The sequence below is a fragment of the Balaenoptera borealis genome (assembly GCF_965194805.1).
Source record: "Balaenoptera borealis genome assembly, chromosome: 1".
Lineage (NCBI taxonomy): Eukaryota > Metazoa > Chordata > Mammalia > Artiodactyla > Balaenopteridae > Balaenoptera > Balaenoptera borealis.
Window position 1 is genome coordinate 165,903,409 of NC_138860.1, and position 19,875 is coordinate 165,923,283.

The 19,875-nt window shown below is 36.8% G+C and overlaps 1 protein-coding gene and 1 long non-coding RNA gene across 13 annotated transcripts in view; one reads left to right on the plus strand and one right to left on the minus strand.

Moving 5' to 3' along the window:
* LOC309614902 overlaps positions 1-19,875 on the plus strand; it is a 166,989-nt gene that overhangs the window by 116,628 nt on the left and 30,486 nt on the right. The gene's annotated exons all lie outside the window — the stretch shown is intronic.
* The window catches only part of ZMYM4 (zinc finger MYM-type containing 4), a gene marked incomplete at its 5' end in the record, with an annotated part of 178,656 nt that overhangs the window by 94,959 nt on the left and 63,822 nt on the right, over positions 1-19,875 (minus strand). For 8 of the 12 annotated variants that reach the window (XM_082362552.1, XM_082362553.1, XM_082362554.1 and 5 more), the window contains one exon: positions 4,011-4,056. The exons of 1 other annotated variant lie outside the window; for it this stretch is intronic. In XM_082362552.1, coding sequence (XP_082218678.1) covers positions 4,011-4,056 — 46 coding nt within the window. Of the gene's footprint in view, positions 1-2,519; positions 2,637-4,010; positions 4,057-7,568; positions 7,671-19,875 lie in introns of those variants that run through there. 3 more of the 12 variants (XM_082362550.1, XM_082362549.1, XM_082362559.1) reach the window with 2 other exon arrangements.

The following is a 19,875-nucleotide window of genomic DNA, read 5'->3' on the forward strand; positions in this document are numbered from 1 at the left end:
CAAACAAACAAACAAAACCCTCCCTGCAAACAAAATCCAGGACCATAAGGCTTCATTGGGTAATTCTACCAAACATACATAGAAGAACTCATACCTATACTTCTCCAACTCTTCCAAAAGATTGAAGAAGAGGGTCATGATTGAAGAGGAGGGTCAATGACTCCCGAAGTCATTCTATGAAGCCACCTACACCCTAATACCAAAACCAGACAAAGAAAATACAAGAAGAGAAAATTACAGGCCAATATCTTTGATGAAAACAGGTGCAAAAATCCTCAACAAAATATTAGCAAACAGAATCCAACAACGCATAAGAAGGATTATACAACATGATCAACTTGGATTTATTCCAGGGTCACAGGGATAGTTCAACATATGCAAAGCAATCAATGTGATACATCACAGCAACAAAAGACAAAAACCAACAGATGCAGAAAAAGCATTTGATAAAATTCAACATCCATTCATGATAAAAACTCTCACCAAAATGGGTATAGAGGGAACATATCTCAACATAATAGAAGCCATTTATGACAAACCCAGAGTCAATACAGCACTCAGCGGTGAAAACCTGAAAGCCTTCCTGCTAAATTCTGGAACAACACGAGGATGCCCAATCTCACCGCTTCTATTCAAACATAGTATTGGAAGTCCTAGCCGCAGAAATCAGACAAGAAAAAGAAAACGTATCCAAATTGGAAGGCAAGAGGTAAAATTGTCATTGTACACAGATGACACAATACTCTATACAGAAAACCCTAAAGACTCCACACAAAAACTATTAGAACTAATAAATGCATTCAGCAAGGTAAAAGGATACAAGCTTAATGTAAAGACATCTGTTGCATTTCTTTACGCTAACAATGAAATCACAAAAAGAAAGTTTAAAAAAAAACCCATTTAAAATCACATCAGGTGACATGATACTATACATAGAGAATCTTAAAAATGCTACCAAAAAACTACTAGAGCTAATCGATGAATTTTGTAAAGTAGCAGGATACAAAATTAATGCACAGAAATCTCTTTTACCAATTATTCCTTTATTTCTACCAAATAACAATTATAATTCAAAACCTGTGATTCCAGTGAACTAGGGGGCAATTCAGAAATTAACACAACATTGTAAATCAACTATACTTCAATAAAGAAAATTTTTAAATCTCTCTATTTTTTTTAATATTTATTTATTTATTTGGCTGCGCCAGGTCTTAGTTGCGGCATGTGAAATCTTCATGGCCACGTGCAGGATCTTTTTTAGTTGCGGCACGTGGGATCTTGAGCTGCGCATGCGAACTCTTAGTTTCGGCATGCGGGATCTAGTTCCCTGACCAGGGATGGAACCCGGGCCCCTGCATTGGGAGCGCAGAGTCTTAATCACTGGACCACCAGGGAAGTCCCTCTCTATTCTATCTGAACTTCTTTCAAACTTCACATAAACTGGCATTGGTTAAGGGAACGTGAATTAGGGTAATGCACCATATATCAGTCACTTCCACTATCACCATGTTATCTTGAATAATCCACAGCACAAATCCTCCAAACGATGAACCAGAAGTTGGACAACCCTACTCTCTCTTTTGATTTGCATAAAATATTGAAGGCTTTTTTCTTTTAAATCCCTTTCACTGAAAACACTACATATTTGGAAAGTCAATTCAACTTTTTCATGTTTAAACCAAATTTCCCAAAGTCCTCACTGATGGAGTTACATTCTATCAGTTTATGTGTCCCAATAATTAGCAGACACTATAGTCTGCTGAAAGTTTCAGAAGGATGGTGCCCTAGAAGGGCTGAACTTGATCTATAAAACCAAATATGTGAAGCCGCACATCCTGGTGGTCTTGGGCAATGAACATATGGTAAGTCTGGTATTACACAAACATTCTGATGCACTTGCCTGAGAAACAGTGAATCTCCTTTTTTCCTGGACATCGACATCAAGACAAAATGGTAGGCCTCAAATGACCATCTTTGGAATCAAGCACTTCCTGAATACCACCTATGTAGCAGTCTGCCCTTATCTCTCCTGAATAGGTGTCTGTGTTCCTGAGTTCCCTTCACAGAGGGAGGCCAGTCTCCTCTTCCAAGCTAGTCACTTCTCTGCCTTCAACAGCCCCTTAATTATAAACTACCAGAAAGGGGGAGATAAAGGTAATCTTTACCACACCATTTGCACTTAACATTTGGTATAAAATCCCCTGCTTGTAAACCTCCAGCCTAAAAATGTTCGCAGGGATGAAGCAAAAAAAGCACCAGGCACCAGAAACATAAACCCAAATGTTGTGTGTACAGACCCATTGTATAGCAGCTTGGTTACTGCCTTAAGATTTCTGCTACCACTTTAAGATTGTTGTTACTGCAACATCTTTAACAAATAAAGCATCAGATTAAAACCATCATTAGAAAGCTATTTGATTAATTTCTATTACTAGTATACAGACTTGAGCAAAGGCATATCCAGAAGCAGGAAATCAAAAATTATTTGCTGAAAGTGAGACATAATGGCTGAGGGATACCTTCTAACAGCCATGTTTTATTTTTTGATCCTGTTCCCCCTGACCACAGATGACTGGTTCAAAGATAAACACTGGATGCAAGCTGGCCCAATCATAATCTTCCTAGGAACTTAAAATCTAAAATGGATAAAAAGAAAGACTAAAAGTCATTGGAGCATAACTGCTTTCTGGCAGCACTAGAGAGAGCAGGCCCACAATCACATTTCACTGAGTTCCCTGGAGGAAATTTGTTCTTTACCTCCTCCCTAAATTCTGTGAAATACCTCAATATACTTCTAAAGTTTTTTTCTGGATAAGCGAGCAAGAGTCTATTTTTCTTGCTTACATGCAACAAAAAGGATATTCAATAACTAAACCCAATGAGGATCAGGAGAGCTATTTTCTTCTCAACATGTAGTCTGAAAACTGTTACCACTCAAAAAATATAAACAAACTAATTCCAAAGAGAAAGAAGGTACTCACAGATCCTTCTGGTGAAAGTAAACAAAAAACAAAAGAAATGAACATTCCACTTGACTCAGGAATTCTAGATGATAAAATTTATCCTTCATATACATCCTTTGATGATTCATCAATTCTATTCTTAGATTCACTAAACTTATTGTGGTAATCATTTCACCATGTATGTAAGTCAAAACATTATGTCAATTATATGTCAATAAAGCTGGAAGAAAAAGTCTATCCTTAGAATTTATCCTACAAAAACACTTCAGCAAGTAGACAAAGATGTGTATAGAAATGCATACTTAATATTGTTTGTAATAGTAAAAAGTTGAAAATAATATACACACATGTAAAAGAGGAATCTGATTAACTTATAGTACAGCCATACAATAAAATACTGAGTACCCACTAAAAAGGATGCAATAGGTCCATATCCACTGACATAGAACATATCTAGGCAGTTGTATGAAAAAAGCAAGAACAGCATTCATAGGATACATAAATCCCCACCCATCACATAGAGATATACATTTACATTCATAGAAAAAAGTCTGGAAAGATATATATTACACGTTTAAAACTGATTCTCCTTGGAGAATGGTAAAGCCTTTTATTTTCTGCTTTATTCATTTTTGTATTATAAAATAGAATGTATTACTTTTATAATCTAAGAAACAAAGTTTCTTTTAAGAAAACCATATAACAATGGAAAAAATATGAAGAGAAAATTAAGAGACCCTGTAAACAAAGTAGAAACCTTTACTGAGTGATAAGTTCAATATGATCCACACATGCACAAAAAGCATGGTTATATTTCAACATTAATAACTATGAGAATAAAATATTTAAAGAAAAGAGTAAGATTCTTACAATTCAGATTAACTTTATTAAAATACTAACAGGGTGTGATAAGATCTAAACTTAAATCAAATTGGACCATCACATTAATTAGCCCTAACTAATCACTGTTATAGATTAATGTTTTCTCTAGACATATTTATTATCTATCTAAAGACATGATTGGTTTCTTTCTAGAACGGTACTTACAGTTCTCTACAATTTCATCAAAAACTGCACCAGTTTTCTGCTCAAACTGAAAAAGCAAAAAAAGAAAAAGCAACATTATTATCATATTCTTCATTCATACCCTTTAGTGTCCCTCCTTGCTCTCCTTAGAGCTGTAATCTTCAACCCAAAGTATGTGAATTCACAACAACATAAACAAAAACACCGCCAAACAGAGTAAAGTAAAATTCAGAATGAATAAAAGTGTTCTCAGGCTAAAGCCCGCAACCCAAAAATGAAGACATAAATACATGCCCTCACTATAAAAAAGCTACTTATTTTATTTTTTAAGGTTTTTTTAAAAACTGAAGTATAGTTGGTTTACAATGTTTCAGGTGTACAAAAAAGTGATCCAAAAAAGCTACTAATTTTTCAAAAATCACTTTTCTATCACAAAATACAGAGGATCATATACTTTTATAATAATAATAATAAACACAGCCAACACTTACTGAGAACTTACTAACAACACTTATTATTCAGAACTATATAAAACTTCTAATCAAAACTGAACAGAACAGGGCTTCCCTAGTGGCGCATTGGTTAAGAATCTGCCTGCCAATACAGGGGACACGGGTTCGAGCCCTGGTCCAGGAAGATGCCACATGCTGCGGAGCAACTAAGCCCGTGTGCCACAACTACTGAGTCTGTGCACTAGAGCCTGCAAGCCACAACTACTGAGCCCATGCACCACAACTACTAGGCCTACGCCCTAGAGCCCATGCTCTGCAACAAGAGAAGCCACTGCAATGAGAAGCCCACGCACCCAACGAAGAGTAGCCCCCGCTCGAGGCAACTAAAGAAAGCCCGCATGCAGTAATGGAGACCCAACGCAACCAAAATTAATTAATTAAAAAAAAACAACTGAACAGAACAACCAGCATCAATAGGTTTTGCTCTTAGGCTAAAGCCAGAAATCTGCTGCTCTCTAATATTTATTTATTTATTTTTTGGTTGCATCGGGTCTTAGTTGCAGCACGCAGGATCTTTCGTTGTGGCGCTTGGGCTCTTCATTGCGGTGCGCGGGCTTAGTTGCCCTGTGGAATGTGGGATCTTAGTGTCCTGACCAGGGATCGAACCAGCGTCCCCTGCATTGCAAGATGGATTCTTAACCACTAGACCACCAGGGAAGTCCCTCTGCTTCTGTTTAAATGAAAGTAAACCATATTACAGGAATGGTTCCTTTTTCAGCATGTTAGGGCCCAAGACAGAAGCAGAGCCAAGTCTGACGTAATTTCAGGCCTTTAAAACAGACATAGGGGGGAAAAAAGTAAAGCAGCGGCAACTCCACCCAGAAGCTAATAAAGACACTACTAGCATGTTTCACTCCTAGTCTTTAAAGGCCTCCTCACTTTGGCAAGTTTGAGCATTCCAACCTCCTGCTTCTCTACTCATCAATGAGGCAAAAACAGAAGCAAGTCAGCTTTGTGATAAACCTTGCCTACTAAGCTACAGAGTGAATCTCCCCATTCAAGGGAAAAACTTCAGGGAAAAAGAACTACCTAGCTACCTACATAACTACAGATGAAACAACACGACAGCTAGCTAACACTCATAAATGTGAACAGACAGACAACCGAGGATCCCAGGTTTCTGAAAGAAATTAACTATGGGAAAGAGAAGGCTCAAGGTGAATTAACAGAATAACCACTCCAGAAGGAAACAATTTACAGAAAACAAACTTCTAAAAAATATTTTAAGTGGTTATCTGAGATATCTGAGAGGCTACTGATACAAAAAACTAAACATGAGAAAATATTTAGATGGGCCATGAAAAGGAGACATGAGAAAATATTTGGAAACAAGAAAATGGCTGAAAAAATAAAAATCTTACTGGACAAGCTAATGACAGAGTTCTCAATCAGTTTCCAAAAAACAAAAAGTCAAACAGTTGGAAGATATTTTATATGAAAACATGGAAGATTAAATGATTAGGTGTAACAGAAATCTCAAAGGCAAATCCAAAGAAGAGAACAATAGACAGGTGAAATAATAGAAGAAAATTTCCCTGAACTAAATAAATGAATATTTGAGATTGAATGGGTCCACCAAATAACAAACAGAAAGCGAAAAAAAAGATACATCCCGGTGAAATTTCAGAGTTTCCAAAAGCAAACAAAAAGAGAAAATAAAAAATTATAGTGCAGGTTATTCATTAAACACATTTAACATAACTGAATTCAATGATATGAACACTGAAAAGGAAAGCAAAGCAAAGAAATAGTAAAGGTCATTCTACCTACCATTCCACTCAATGAGCTATGCTCTATAATAAAAGGGAAATGGGAGATGTGACTCTGCAAGCCAAAGAATGAAAGCACTTGTCTGCACTGAAAGGGATCCGAGGGTGGTAGGATGAATTGGAAGACTGGGATTGACATATATACACTATTGATACTACATATAAAATAGATAACTAATGAGAACCTACTGTACAGCTCAGGGAATTCTACTCAGTGCTCTGTGGTGACCTAAGTGGGAAGGAAATCCAAAAAAGAGGGGATATATGTATATGTATAGCTGATTCATTTTGCTGTACAGGAGAAACTAACACAACATTGTGAAGCAACTATACTCCAATAAAAATTTTAAAAATAAATGAAAATATGTAAGAAAAAAAAAAGAAAGAAGGGGATCTGAGTGTTTGAAGATAATGCACTTTTTGTACAATACTGCTTTTCCTTTTCCTGGTGATGAAAATGTTCTAACGCTGATGTGGTTGCACAACTGTGAAAATACTAACAGCTACTGAATTATGTGCTTTAAATGGGTGAACTGCATGACATATGAATTACATCTCTATTAAGCTGTTTTAAAAACACATTGAGAAAAATACTTCTATGAAGTTTAGGTATTAAAAACCAAAAGGCACTACTGAAACAAGATTAACAGGGAGATGTTATGTGGGCATATACCAGTATTTTTTAAACAGTAATTTTTAAAATATACATTCAAATGTGTTAAATAAGTAATATGTTTAATACAATGAAGTCCCTCAAGTACAATTTCCTGTGTGATGAGGTTACCTCATTTTAGTGCTAACCTCTTTATGTATTTGAACTTCTTGATAAGGCAGAGCATCAATTAAGGGAGAGTCTATCTTTGACTCATTTTGATTTTGTTGTTGTTTTTGGTTTCTTCTTCTTTAGAAAATTTTTTTATTTTATATTGGAGTATAGTTGATTTACAATGTTGTGTTAGTTTCAGGTGTATAGCAAAGTGACTCAGTTATACATATACACATATCTATTTTTCAAATTCTTTTCCCATATAGGTTACTACAGAGTATTGAGTAGAGTTCCCTGTGCTAGATAATAGGTCCTTAGATAATAGGTCCTTGTTGATTATTTTATATATTGTAGTATGTATGTTAATCCCAACCTCCTGATTCATCCCTCCCACCCATCTTTCCCCTTTGGTAACCTTAAATTTGTTTTTGAAGTCTGTGAGTCTCTTTCTGTTTTGCAAGTAAGTTCATTTGTTTCATTTTTTTTGTTTCCACATATAAGTGATATCATATGATATTTATCTTTGACTTACTTCACTTAGTAAGATAATCTCTAGGTCCATCCATGTTGCTGCAAATGGCATTATTTCATTCTTTTTTATGGTTGAGTTATATTCCATTGTATATATGTACATCTTCTTTATCCATTCATCTGTTGATGGACATTTAGGTTGCTTCCTTGTCTTGGCTATTGTAGATATACTGCAGTGAACATTGGGGTGCATGTATCTTTTCAAATTATGGGTTTTTTCCAGATACATGCCCAGGAGTGGGACTGCTGGATCATATGGTAGCTCTATTTTTAGGTTTTTAAGGAACCTCCATATTGTTCTCCATAGTGGCTGTACCAATTTACATTCCCACCAACAGTGTAGCAGGGTTCCCTTTTCTCCACACCCTCTCCAGAATTTATTATTTGTAGACTTTTTGAGGATGGCAATTCTGACTGGTGTGAGGTGATACCTCATTGTAGCTTTGATTTACATTTCTCTAATAATTAGCGACGTTGAGCATCTTTTCATGTGCCTGTTGGCCATGTATATGTCTTCTTTGGAGAAATGTCTACTGAGATCTTCTGCCCATTTTTTGATTGGGTTGTGTGTTTTTTTGAGTTTTTATTTGTTTTAATTCAAACCTGCTGGTGACTACTCACTTAACATTGCACAAGCAGGTAATACTAACATCACTCTCAATTATGGACTCCATCAGGACTCCAGAACACCTGCTTGCCCTATAATCTCACCAATGGGGTGACAACAAATGTACAAGTAATAAGACTTAGCTTTGTTACAATATAGTGATTTTGCTAAATGCGTTTAGGTGCTTCTTGTCCAACCTGTATATTTATAAATAAGAAATTAGATACAAATAGTAATTTAGCTTTGAAATTAATGTACTACTCATCGCTCAAGTTTCATGAAAGATTTCATTGGACTTAAAAGCCAAGCTGACTTCGGGACTTCCCTGGTGGCGCAGTGGATGAGACTCCGAGCTCCCAATGCAGGGAACTAGATCCCACATGCATGCCGCAACTGAGTTCGCATGCCACAACTGAGGAGCCCACATGCCGCAACTAAGGAGCCCTGGAGCCACAACTGAGGAGCCCGTTTGCCACAACTAAGACTTGGTGCAACCAAATAAATATTTTTTTTTAAATCCATAATAAATATTTTGTATGGGCAAGGATTTTCTCAATACTACAAAACCTAAAAATAAATGAATATAGATATTAATTTAAGACAAAAAATTACCGGTTCATTTTTAGTTATCAAAATAGTCTCATAGGTTCTACCCATTCAAAACATATAACTGTTCATATTTAAACTTATAAAATAAATAACTTTAAGAGCTTACTTTCAAATTTCCTTATCCACAAAATATAGATATAGTGATACTTACACTTCCCAGGATTGTTAGGATGATTAAATGAAAAGCATTTAGCATGCTACTTAGCAAATTGTAAATATACAGTAAATGTGAGCAATATGATTACACTAATAAAAGATATCTTCCCTTGTTTTAAAAATTAGGGTTCACTACAACATTTCACTTGTAAAAATGTGTCCACTGCTTAACATAAAAGGAAAGCACTGGGCAAATGTTTCAACCCTCTGTATTTCAAACATTAAGCACTAGGGATAAAGTATATTTTTACTTACAAAAGAGAACACTCAAGTTCCCTAACCCTGGAGGGATTAAAAATCCCAATATACTGTGAATTGATAAACACCACCCACAGCCACCTGAAGAAAAAAATTTAAACATTTAAAAAATCACAGTTAGAGGGAATTCCCTGGCTGTCCAGTGGTTAGGACTCTGCGCTTCCACTGCAGGGGCCCGGGTTCGATCCCTGGTCAGGGAACTAATCCCACATGCCACGTGGCGTGGCCAAAAAAAAAAAAAAAATCACAGTTAGAAATTTATTGGGACTTCCCTGGTGGTCCAGTGGTAAAGAGTCCACCTTCCAATTCAGGGGACGGAGGTTCAATCCCTGGTCGGTGAACTAAGTTCCCACATGCCACGGGGCAACTAAGCCCACATGCCACAACTACCGAGCCCACGTGCCACAACTAGAGAGAGAAAACTCACACACCACAACTAGACAGAAGCCCGCGCACCCCAATGAAGATCCCACGAGCCGCAACTAAGATCCGATGCAGCCAAGAATAAAATAGTTTTTTAAAAAAAAAGAATCTTATTGGATCCTAAACCAATAATTTTTATTTTAAAAAAGTTAATTTTCTCTTTGATCCTCCATACAACTTCACAAATTCCCTGGACATAATTGCTAGAATGCCTAATACCATGAACACTTTTCTCAAACTGCTTTTAATATTTGTAACAATTTGAGAGTTTATATCATAAACGTATTCAATGAAAACTAAATAATAGACCAATAGCTGTAAAATAGTTCAGGGAGTTGAAGGTGGATTTTTCAATGATTAAGCAGATACTGAAAACTACCAAATGTGCTTCAGCATCTTCTTCTCTAAAACCTACTCTTTTCACCTTTTTTCATTTTAGTAGGAGCCCCAACACCCTGGAAGTCAAACAAGAACTCTCAAAACTTTTCCTCCATTCTCTTCAACTGATCAGTAGTAAGAACTATTATTTATATTTCTAACACATCTTAGGGTTTTAGATAAACCACTACTCTCCATGATGAGCTAACCTATACAGGAGGTCAGGAAAGACAAAGAAACCCTGTTCCGTAATTTAAGATCTGAAGGATGACTAAGAATTAAAACAGGTGAAAAGATGGGAGAAAAGATTCAAGAAAAGAACAGCAAATGTAAAGGTTCTTAGAGGGAGAAAAAATATAGAATTCAAAAAACAGAAAGACTAGGTGGACAAGAATTCTGGGAGTAAAGCAGGTCAGCACTGTAAAATAAAGCTGATGACAAATCATGGGCCAAACACTGGACATTCTTTACAGACAGGGTGACCACATATTCCAGTTAGCTTAAAGCATCTCAGCTTAGGCCTTCATCCCCATGTAATTGTTAATGCGTTCCCTTTCACTCTCAAAAGTGTCTCAGTTTGGGACTTCCTTGGCAGTCCAGTGGTTAAGACTCCCCGCTTCCAGTGCAGGGGGCGCAGGTTTTGATCCCTGGTCGGGGAACTAGGATCCCGCACGCCACAGGGTGCAGCCAAAAAAAAAAGCAAAGAAAAAAAAGTCTCAGTTTGGTCACCCTAAGCATTAGTCATGTTTAGACACTGGACTTTATCCTAAGAAAAAAAACTGAAGGAGACGGCAAGAAGGAAGATTCGCGTTCTGAAAACAATTACTCTATGGAGTAAGGTTTTCTTACTCCTTCCCAACGTTCTCATCATACCATTCTCATATTGTTTTCTTTCTACTGGTAATGACTTATACCTGATAAAATTCCAATGCTACTGCTCGGTTTTGTAGTTGTTTTTTTTTCTGCCGTACCACGCAGCTTGCAGGATCTTAAGTTACCCAACCAGGGATTGAATCCACTGCCACTAGCAGTGGAAGCGTGGAGTTCTAACCACTGGACCACCAGGGAATTCTCTCCAATGCTTCTTTAAAATACAGCTCTTCAATAAGGCCTTTCCTGATAACCCATTTAGAATTCTTGACTCCTTCTCTGTAGCACTTGATTCATATTTCATTTACAGCCACTTATAGCACAGTTAACTTATGTATGTGTCAGTATCACTTTCTAGATAAACCTTTTTTATCGTGGGATACCTATAGGCCCTAGCACATTGTGTTGTATAATCTCTCAATATCTTTTATATAAAGTGAATATCATAACTTTGCATTTCTCAGTATTTGCTATGCAAAACCTTCAAGGGGCCCTAAGGAAAAAAGAGTTCTGTGATCAGATATTTTTTCCAAATATAATACTATAGAACTTTTCCACCATTTGGCATGAAGTTTTATTCATCATCATCAATTTGGTAGGAAAAAGATGTTATCTCATTTAAATTTGCATTTTGCTGTTTTATTTACATTTAATTGCTTTCATTTTCATTTTTGAAATTTTGAAGAATCTTTCCATATAGTTATTAACCATCTGTGATTATCACTTCTATCAACTGCCTGATTACAGAATTTTTTAGATTACCTGAGGCAATGGTTCACAAACCATAATGATTAGTGGTCAATACTTAGCAAGAACCTTACCCTGTGCCTGGTCTTTTTCAAGCACTTTACATAACTTAATTCAATTTAACCTCCTCAAAATCTCATCAAGTAAGTACAGTTAACATCTCTATTTTGTAGGTGAAGAAATGGAGGTACTGAGAGTTTAAAAGTACACACACACATAGAGCTGTGAAAAAGGCTCCCCAGAAAAAAACCCAAACTTCTGACCCTCCACAATCTGGCCCTACTTCCTCTATTGCTTCATCTTTTCCTGCCTTCATATACCCATTACATCCCCATCCCCAAAGCAAATGCTCTAGCTAATGACCTATAGCTCACCCAATCCATCACATAGTTTCATCTCTCTAGACCATTGTGCAGTGTTTAAGCTTCTTCAGTCTTAAATCAATAGCTAATGCCTACTAAGTCTTCATACCTAAACTAAAGTTACAACTCTTTAACGATGCCATAATCTCACATAATCCACAAACATCCAACATCCTGAACAAGGTAGAATTCACAACTCTTTCCCAGCTCTACACCTACAGATGCGTCTATGACAGCAACTATAAAAACTTTACTCCCAAGTTGGGGATTCTATAAGAAATCAAGTACCCATCCACATCTCTGAAGCTGTATCATGAAATATCTCATTGACAGGGGTTATATAAACCTGGAGTTGTAACCCCATTTTGGAGACTATCTAAAAAAGGAACAATAAACTCTGTCTACACAAAAGCCTTTAAAGTTATACAAAAAGTAAAAATAATCTAGTTTCTTTCAACAGAACCTAAATGAAATCAAGACTCATAAAGAATTAGAGATTCCACATTTCTCAAAACAGGGAATCACTTCTCGGTCTTTTGGCTAAGATCAAGTGTAGTATCTGTTCTTATCAGTTCAAAGCAGGAAGAAAGTTAAAGTATATTCTAGTCTAGAGAGATTTGTGTCTGTTCCATACTGCTGTAAACCTAGCACCTACAACAACAATGCCTAACATACAGAAGATCAGTAAATGTTTGCTGAACAAAAGAATTACTTTTACTAGTTAATAAGTATTTAAAACTCATTTTTTTTTTTTAATTTATTTATGGCTGTGTTGGTCTTCGTTTCTGTGTGAGGGCTTTCTCTAGTTGTGGCAAGTGGGGGCCACTCTTCATCACGGTGCGCGGGCCTCTCATTATCGCGGCCTCTCTTGTTGCGGAGCACAGGCTCCAGACGCGCAGGCTCAGCAATTGTGGCTCACGGGCCCAGTTGCTCCGCGGCATGTGGGATCTTCCCAGACTAGGGCTCGAACCCGTGTCCCCTGCATCGGCAGGCAGACTCTCAACCACTGCGCCACCAGGGAAGCCCTAAAACTCATTTTATATTAAAAACTTAAACATCCTAAGTTTACTTTAAAATTTGCAAGAATCGCAAAAATTAAGCAGGAGCGTCAAATAGTTTTTATGCTTGCAACAGACCACTCCAAATTAAATGTCCAATCCTCTTCCCTCAACCCCACAACTGTAATGCTAGGCTTTTTTCCCTATTGCTACTCCAATTCAAACATCCTTTACTTAAAGCTTCAAATTCATTCATATTGATAATCTTTATAATCATTTTATCAACTTGGAAAATATAACAAATTCTTATGGGAAAAACATACTTTTTATACAGGAAGTGCTCACTTTGCACTGTAGTGCAGGACCATAACAATGACTCTGCAATCTGAAATCAAGCAAAGCAATCTGAATAATCAAAGGGAAAAAATTACATTGTTCTGTGACATTTAAAATTTTTTAAACATGTAAGACTCTTTTACTGTCAGTTAAAATGTATAGAGAAATGAAGAATACTGTGTAATATTTACTATTTTATAATTTAAAACATAAGAAACATTGAAAAATCAATATTTTGTTTCTTTGTAAAAATGTTACCAAGAAAGTAAGACAGTGCTTACCTCCTTCTTTTCCTCATATAACTTACGATACAGAATAAGTATCTCTTCCAAGCCTTGGCAAAATGTCATAAATTTTTCCAAGTTTGGTAGAACATGCAACATTTTATCCTTTGCCCTTTCAATCTTGTCATATACTTCCAAGAATTCCTTTAACGTGATATTTTTGCCAGTCACTTCCTCTGAGACATCTTCATCCTTTCTGTCACAATCACTTTTTTTCATTTATGTTCATAAATTTGCCTTTACTAAGTTCCTCAGACTTTACATCTATATTCTCCACCTTATGACCACTTCATGATCCTATGTCTTCAATCACATAAATTACTGATGAGACTGCCTTCCAAAACAGACCTATCCCACATTAAATAGTTTATGATCAATTATTTGCTCAACTAATCTTTGGAATCTGGGAGTAAAATTCACAGCAGCGGCTTCCCTGGTGGCGCAGTGGTTGAGAATCTGCCTGCTAATGCAGGGGACACGGGTTCGAGCCCTGGTCTGGGAAGATCGCACATGCCGCGGAGCAACTAGGCCCGTGAGCCACAACTACTGAGCCTGCGCGTCTGGAGCCTGTGCTCCGCAGCAAGAGAGGCCACGATAGTGAGAGGCCCGCGCACCGCGATGAAGAGCGGCCCCCGCTTGCCGCAACTAGAGAAAGCCCTCGCACAGAAACGAAGACCCAACACAGCCAAAAATAAATAAATAAATAAATAAAAATTAAAAAAAAAAAATTCACAGCAGCATCCCTATCTGCTCTAGCAGCTTTAATCTATGCTGATTCTGAAATGAAACCAGCCTTTACTGGTAATGAAAATTTCTTCAGCCTTCTTGTAATTAGTTTTCTTTCAATGCAGCTTGGCATGAATGCTAGCCAAACTGATTGAGATCTGTTTCTATTACAATTTAAACTATATGATGTTGAAGCAATTTTACCTTATTTTTTATATTCATCTCATGTTTTCAATACAGTTCATACCAAACCTTCATACAGAAAAAGTACTTGTCCTATCTTCACTACCTGCCACTATTTTCAAATCTTCTATAACATCCAATTTTTCAGATCTAGTATTATCACCTTTCATTTCTTTGATGAACTTCCATCTTTGCTGGTCAACTCTCTCCTTTGATTGCCCAGTTTTGTAAAATGTCACATGAATTTATCATTGGAAAACAAGGAGGTAACACATCTATACACTTTGCTATCTGTACAAAAAATAAATAACAGATGCACAGTGACCAACCTCCAACAGACTTTGAGAGAAGTAATGTGACTGGTCACCAATTATGATGGGCATCTATCTATTGATATATGTAGTGATTTGTAAACTGAAGAGCAAGCATCAAAATTTATACACTACACAATTATTCACAGTTAACATACCATGGTAAATGACAGCTAAACTGTGTTGTTAGGTGACCAGTGCTTTTTAACTAAACTATACCAACAGAAATTCGAGCATATCAGAAGCCTGCAAAGTGAAGACTGACTGTACAAAGAAAACAAAATGTAAGTATGTAGTTAGATGTGGAAAATATTTGCTGTCAAATATGTAATAGGTCTCAAGAAAGACTGTTAGTATCAGTAGAGTTTCTTTCTAGATGCTGCTCTGCTACTAATTCACTAACAGACCTTAAGCTGGAAACTTAACTCTTCAGGGGCTCAAATTCTTCAACCCATATAAATGAATGAAGTTGGTCTACAATATCCTAAAAGTTCGCTCCAAACTCTCAAACTTGAGGCTCACAATTCACTTCAAGCTAGGCATAAACTAAAAACTCAAATTGGTGTAACGGAGACTGAAAACTTGATGAAGACACTAAAAAAGTAGACCTCACTCTCTCTCCTTAGGTGCTTTTTTCCCAATTAAATGACTTAAGATATTGACAAGTCTTCCCTTAAAATGGAATCAAATCCATACTCCTTTCACATTTTTATTCATTCTAAAATTTACGTAAAGTAAAATATAATAATTATTTCCACTAAAGTTACTTTGACATGAACTAAAAATTAAATAGGCTTGATTTCTCCAACAAAACAAAACTGACTCACTATCAACTTACTATAAGTATACTTAGTGTTTGTAATTAATATCTCGTGTACTGTCAGCACACCTTATTAGTAGCGTTTTTTAAGTGCTATGTAGAAAACCAAAGTTATAATTAGAAGCAACTGAAGTGGACTTTCCTGGTGGTGCAGTGGTTAAGAACCCGCCTGCCAATGCAGGGGACACGGGTTCGAGCCCTGGTCCAGGAAGAACCCACATGCCGCGGAGCAACTAAGCCCGTGCACCACAACTAGTGAGCCTGTGCTGTAGAGCCCGCGACCCACAACTACTAAGCCCGTATGCCACAACTACTGAAGCCCACGTGCCTAGAGCCCGTGCTCCGCAACAAGAGAAGCCACTGCAATGAGAAGCCCGCGCACCGCAACGAAGAGTAGCCTCAAATCGCTGCAACTAGAGAAAGCCCACACGCAGCAACGAAGACCCAACGCAGCCAAAAATTAATTAATTTTAAAAACAAAAGACACAACTGAAGTAAGCTGATTTTACAAATTCATAATTCTATGAAATGAAGCAACTGAATTAATTTCAAATTCAGAATTATATTGAACTTAGACAATAGAAATGTATTACTAAAGATTCACAGAATGCTATCATTTCACTGCTTAATTAACATGCATATTTTAATGAAAAAGACATTTGTTCAAATAGCTACAAAAACCTAATAAATAAAATGGACAATATTTATCACCATAGACAGAGTATAGATTCTCAGTCATTGCAGAGAAAAAAACTTCAAATAAAAATCAGACTCAACTGTGAAAAGCTATCATCCTAAAATAACTTCTTTTATGACTTTTTTCACAACAGCTAATGAGAAAATTAAGCTATCCAGATTTAAAAAGTAAAAAGGAAAGTCATTTTTGAATAGGTGGACAATGTCTTCCTTTCAATATGAATATGTATTGACAGAATGCTACATTTACCCTAAAACATAAACTAAGGAAGAAGGAAAATATGTGCTCCCATGATTCTTTATAATATGTTTGAAACTGTTTAGCTATACTTTTGTCATCAAGTTTTCTACTCCAAAATGATGTATAAATTTGGTTCCTCATTTGGAAGCTCAGGAACATTTATTATAAAATTCATGGGACCTCCCTGGCAGTCCAGTGGTTAAGACTCCAAGTTTCCAACGCAGGGGGCGAGGGTCCAATCCCTGGTCAGGGAACTAAGATCCCACGTGTCAGATGGCCAAAACAAAACAAAACAAATAATATTCACTGTTATTAAGATCCCACAGGCCGCACAGCACAGCCAGAAAAAAACAAAAGCAAAAAACAAAAAACAAAAAAGTAATAATAAAATTCGTGATATCCCTCAAGGGAAATATCTTCACTGCTTCCTAATATCTACAACAAATACAAACTTGTAAATTATAAAACTTACAATAAATAAAAGTTTTCTGCAATTATTTAAGGTAAAAATAAAAAACTCGGATCCCTCACATCAATCAAGATGCAAACTGCCACAACCCAAAAAAGTAAAAATCAATCCGAAGAAATCTCCTAAATCATATATTGACAAAAAATTGAAAAGTTAATTGATGTCTAGCTTCAAAGTATCTGTGGAATGAAAAAACAAAGGCAAACAAAGATTACTCAGCCTACAAATATCTGCCGCCATCTAAGAAACCTTTGAAAAAGAAAACCCCAGAAGCAGTGGTTCTCTACATGTGGTTCTTAGACCATAAGGGTCCCAGAATCCTTTCAGGAGTCCCCCAAAGTCAAAACTATTTTCACAGTAATACTAAGACATTCCTTGTATTTTTACCATGTTGACATCTGCACTAATGGTACAAAATCAATTCTGGGTACAACTACTGGCCCCTTAGGCAGTAGCACCAAACTGTACTGGTCGTTGAGTGTATTCATCACTGCCCAATAATGGCTGTCACGCATATATATTAGAAAGAAAATATGATTTAAATATTTAAAATTTCTTGAGAGAGTATCTCGTAGAACTAACCAGACATGATCAAGCACTTCTATTTAAAGAATAACTTAAAAGCAAGCCCAGGCAGTTCAAGTTTAATTGAAATTAAAATATTAATTCCTTTAGTGATAACCCACTAACTTTTTCTATCACGAAAGACGTTTACAAAATCTAAGTTTTCTGTGTTTTTTCCAAAGTCACAATTAATGTATGATAATAAGATTGTATGTAATTATACTTAAGTGTAACATTTAATATATTAAACAAGATAATATAGGTAGAGGCCAGAAGGATCAAACTTAAATTGTCACTAAAAAAAATTATTTTTAGTTAAAAAATAATTTTTAACTAAATTTTCATAGTTCTTAGTTCTCACACCTAATTTACTGTGTCATGTTATGTTAATCCCAGATAATCTGACAGACCAGTAAAAAAGAAACCAATAAAAATATGTCTAACAAGATTGAAAACGTAGTATTTCTAGATCATTCACCTTATAAAAAAACGAGAGTTGGGACTTCCCTGGTGGCGCAGTGGTTTAGAATCCACCTGCCAATGCAGGCGACATGGGTTCGATCCCTGGTCCGGGAGGATCCCACATGCCACGGAGCAACTAAGCCCGTGCGCCACAACTACTGAGCCTGCACTCTAGAGCTCGCGAGCCACAACTACTGAGGCCGTGTGCCACAACTACTGAAGCCCGCGAGCCTAGAACCCATGCTCCACAACAAAAGAAGCCACCGCAATGAGAAGCCCATGCACCACAACGAAGAGTAGCCCCCGCTCGCTGCAACTAGAGAAAGCCCACGCGCAGCAACGAAGAACCAACGCAGCCAAAAATAAATAAATAAAGATTTTTTAAAAAAAGAAAAAAACGAGAGTTGTCATTTTAAATGAACTTTTTGTTAAATGCATACAGGCATACCTTGTTTTATTATGCTTCATTTTATTGCACTTTACACATTGAGTTTTTTACAAATTGAAGATTTGTGGCAACCCTGCATCAAGTAAGCCTATCAGCACTCTTTTTCCAAAAGCTTCTCACTTTCTGTCTCTGTGTCACATTTTGGTAATTCTCACAATATTTCAATTTTTTCATTATTATTTTTACGGTGATCTGTGATCAGTGACCTTTGATATTAACATTGTAATTTTTTCAGGGTGTCATGAACTACAGCTATATAAGACAGTGAATTTAACTGGTAAGTGTGTGTGTCCTGACTGCTCCACTAACCAGCCATCCCCCCCTCTCTCTCCCTCTCCTCAGGCCTCCCTGTTCCCTGAGACACAACAATATTGAAACTAGGCCAGTTAATAACCCAACAATCGCTTCTAAGTGTTCAAGTAAAAGGAAGAGCTGCACACCTCTCGTTTTAAATCAAAAACTAGAAATGATTAAGCTTAGTGAGGAAGACATGTCAAATGCCGATAGGGCAAAAGCTAGGCTTCTTGCACCAAACAGTTGGCTAAGATATGAATGCAAAGGAGAAATAATTGTAGGAAATAAAAAGTGCTACTCCAGTGAACACACGAATGATAGGAATGCAGAAGAGCCTTATTACTGATACAGAGAAAGTTTTAGTGGTCTGGAGAGAAGATCAAAGCAGCCACAACACTCCCTTAAGCCAAAGCCTAATCCAGAGCAAGGCTCTAACTCTATCTTCAGTTCTATGAAGGCTGAGAGAGGTGAGAAAGCCACAGAAAAAAGACTGAAGCTGGCAGAGGTTGGTTCATGGGGTTTAAGGAAAGAAGTCATCTCCATAACACCAAAGGACAAGGTGAAGCAGCAAGTACTGATGTAGAAGCTGCAGAAAGTTATCCAGAAGATCTAAGATAATTAATGAAGTTGGTTACACTAAACAGCAGATTTTCAAGGTAGATGAAACAGCCTTTTACTGGAATAATATGCTATCCAGGACTTTCATAATTAGAGAAGTCAATGCCTGGCTTCAAAGTTTCAAAGGACAGGCTGATTCGTGTAGGGGCTAATGTAGCTGGTGACTTGAAGTTGAAGCCAGAGCTCACTTACCATTCTGAAAATCCAAGCGCCCTTAAGAATTATGCTAAATCTACTCTGCCTGTGCTCTACAAATACAACAACAAAGCCTAGATGACAGCACATCTGTTGAAAAGATGTTTTACTGACTATTTTAAGCCCACTGTCGAGACCTACTGCTCAGAAAAAAAAAATTCCTTTCAAAATATTACTGCTCACTGACAATGCATCTGGTCACTCAAGAGCTCCAATGGAGATTAATGTTGTTTCGTGTCTGCTAACACGACAT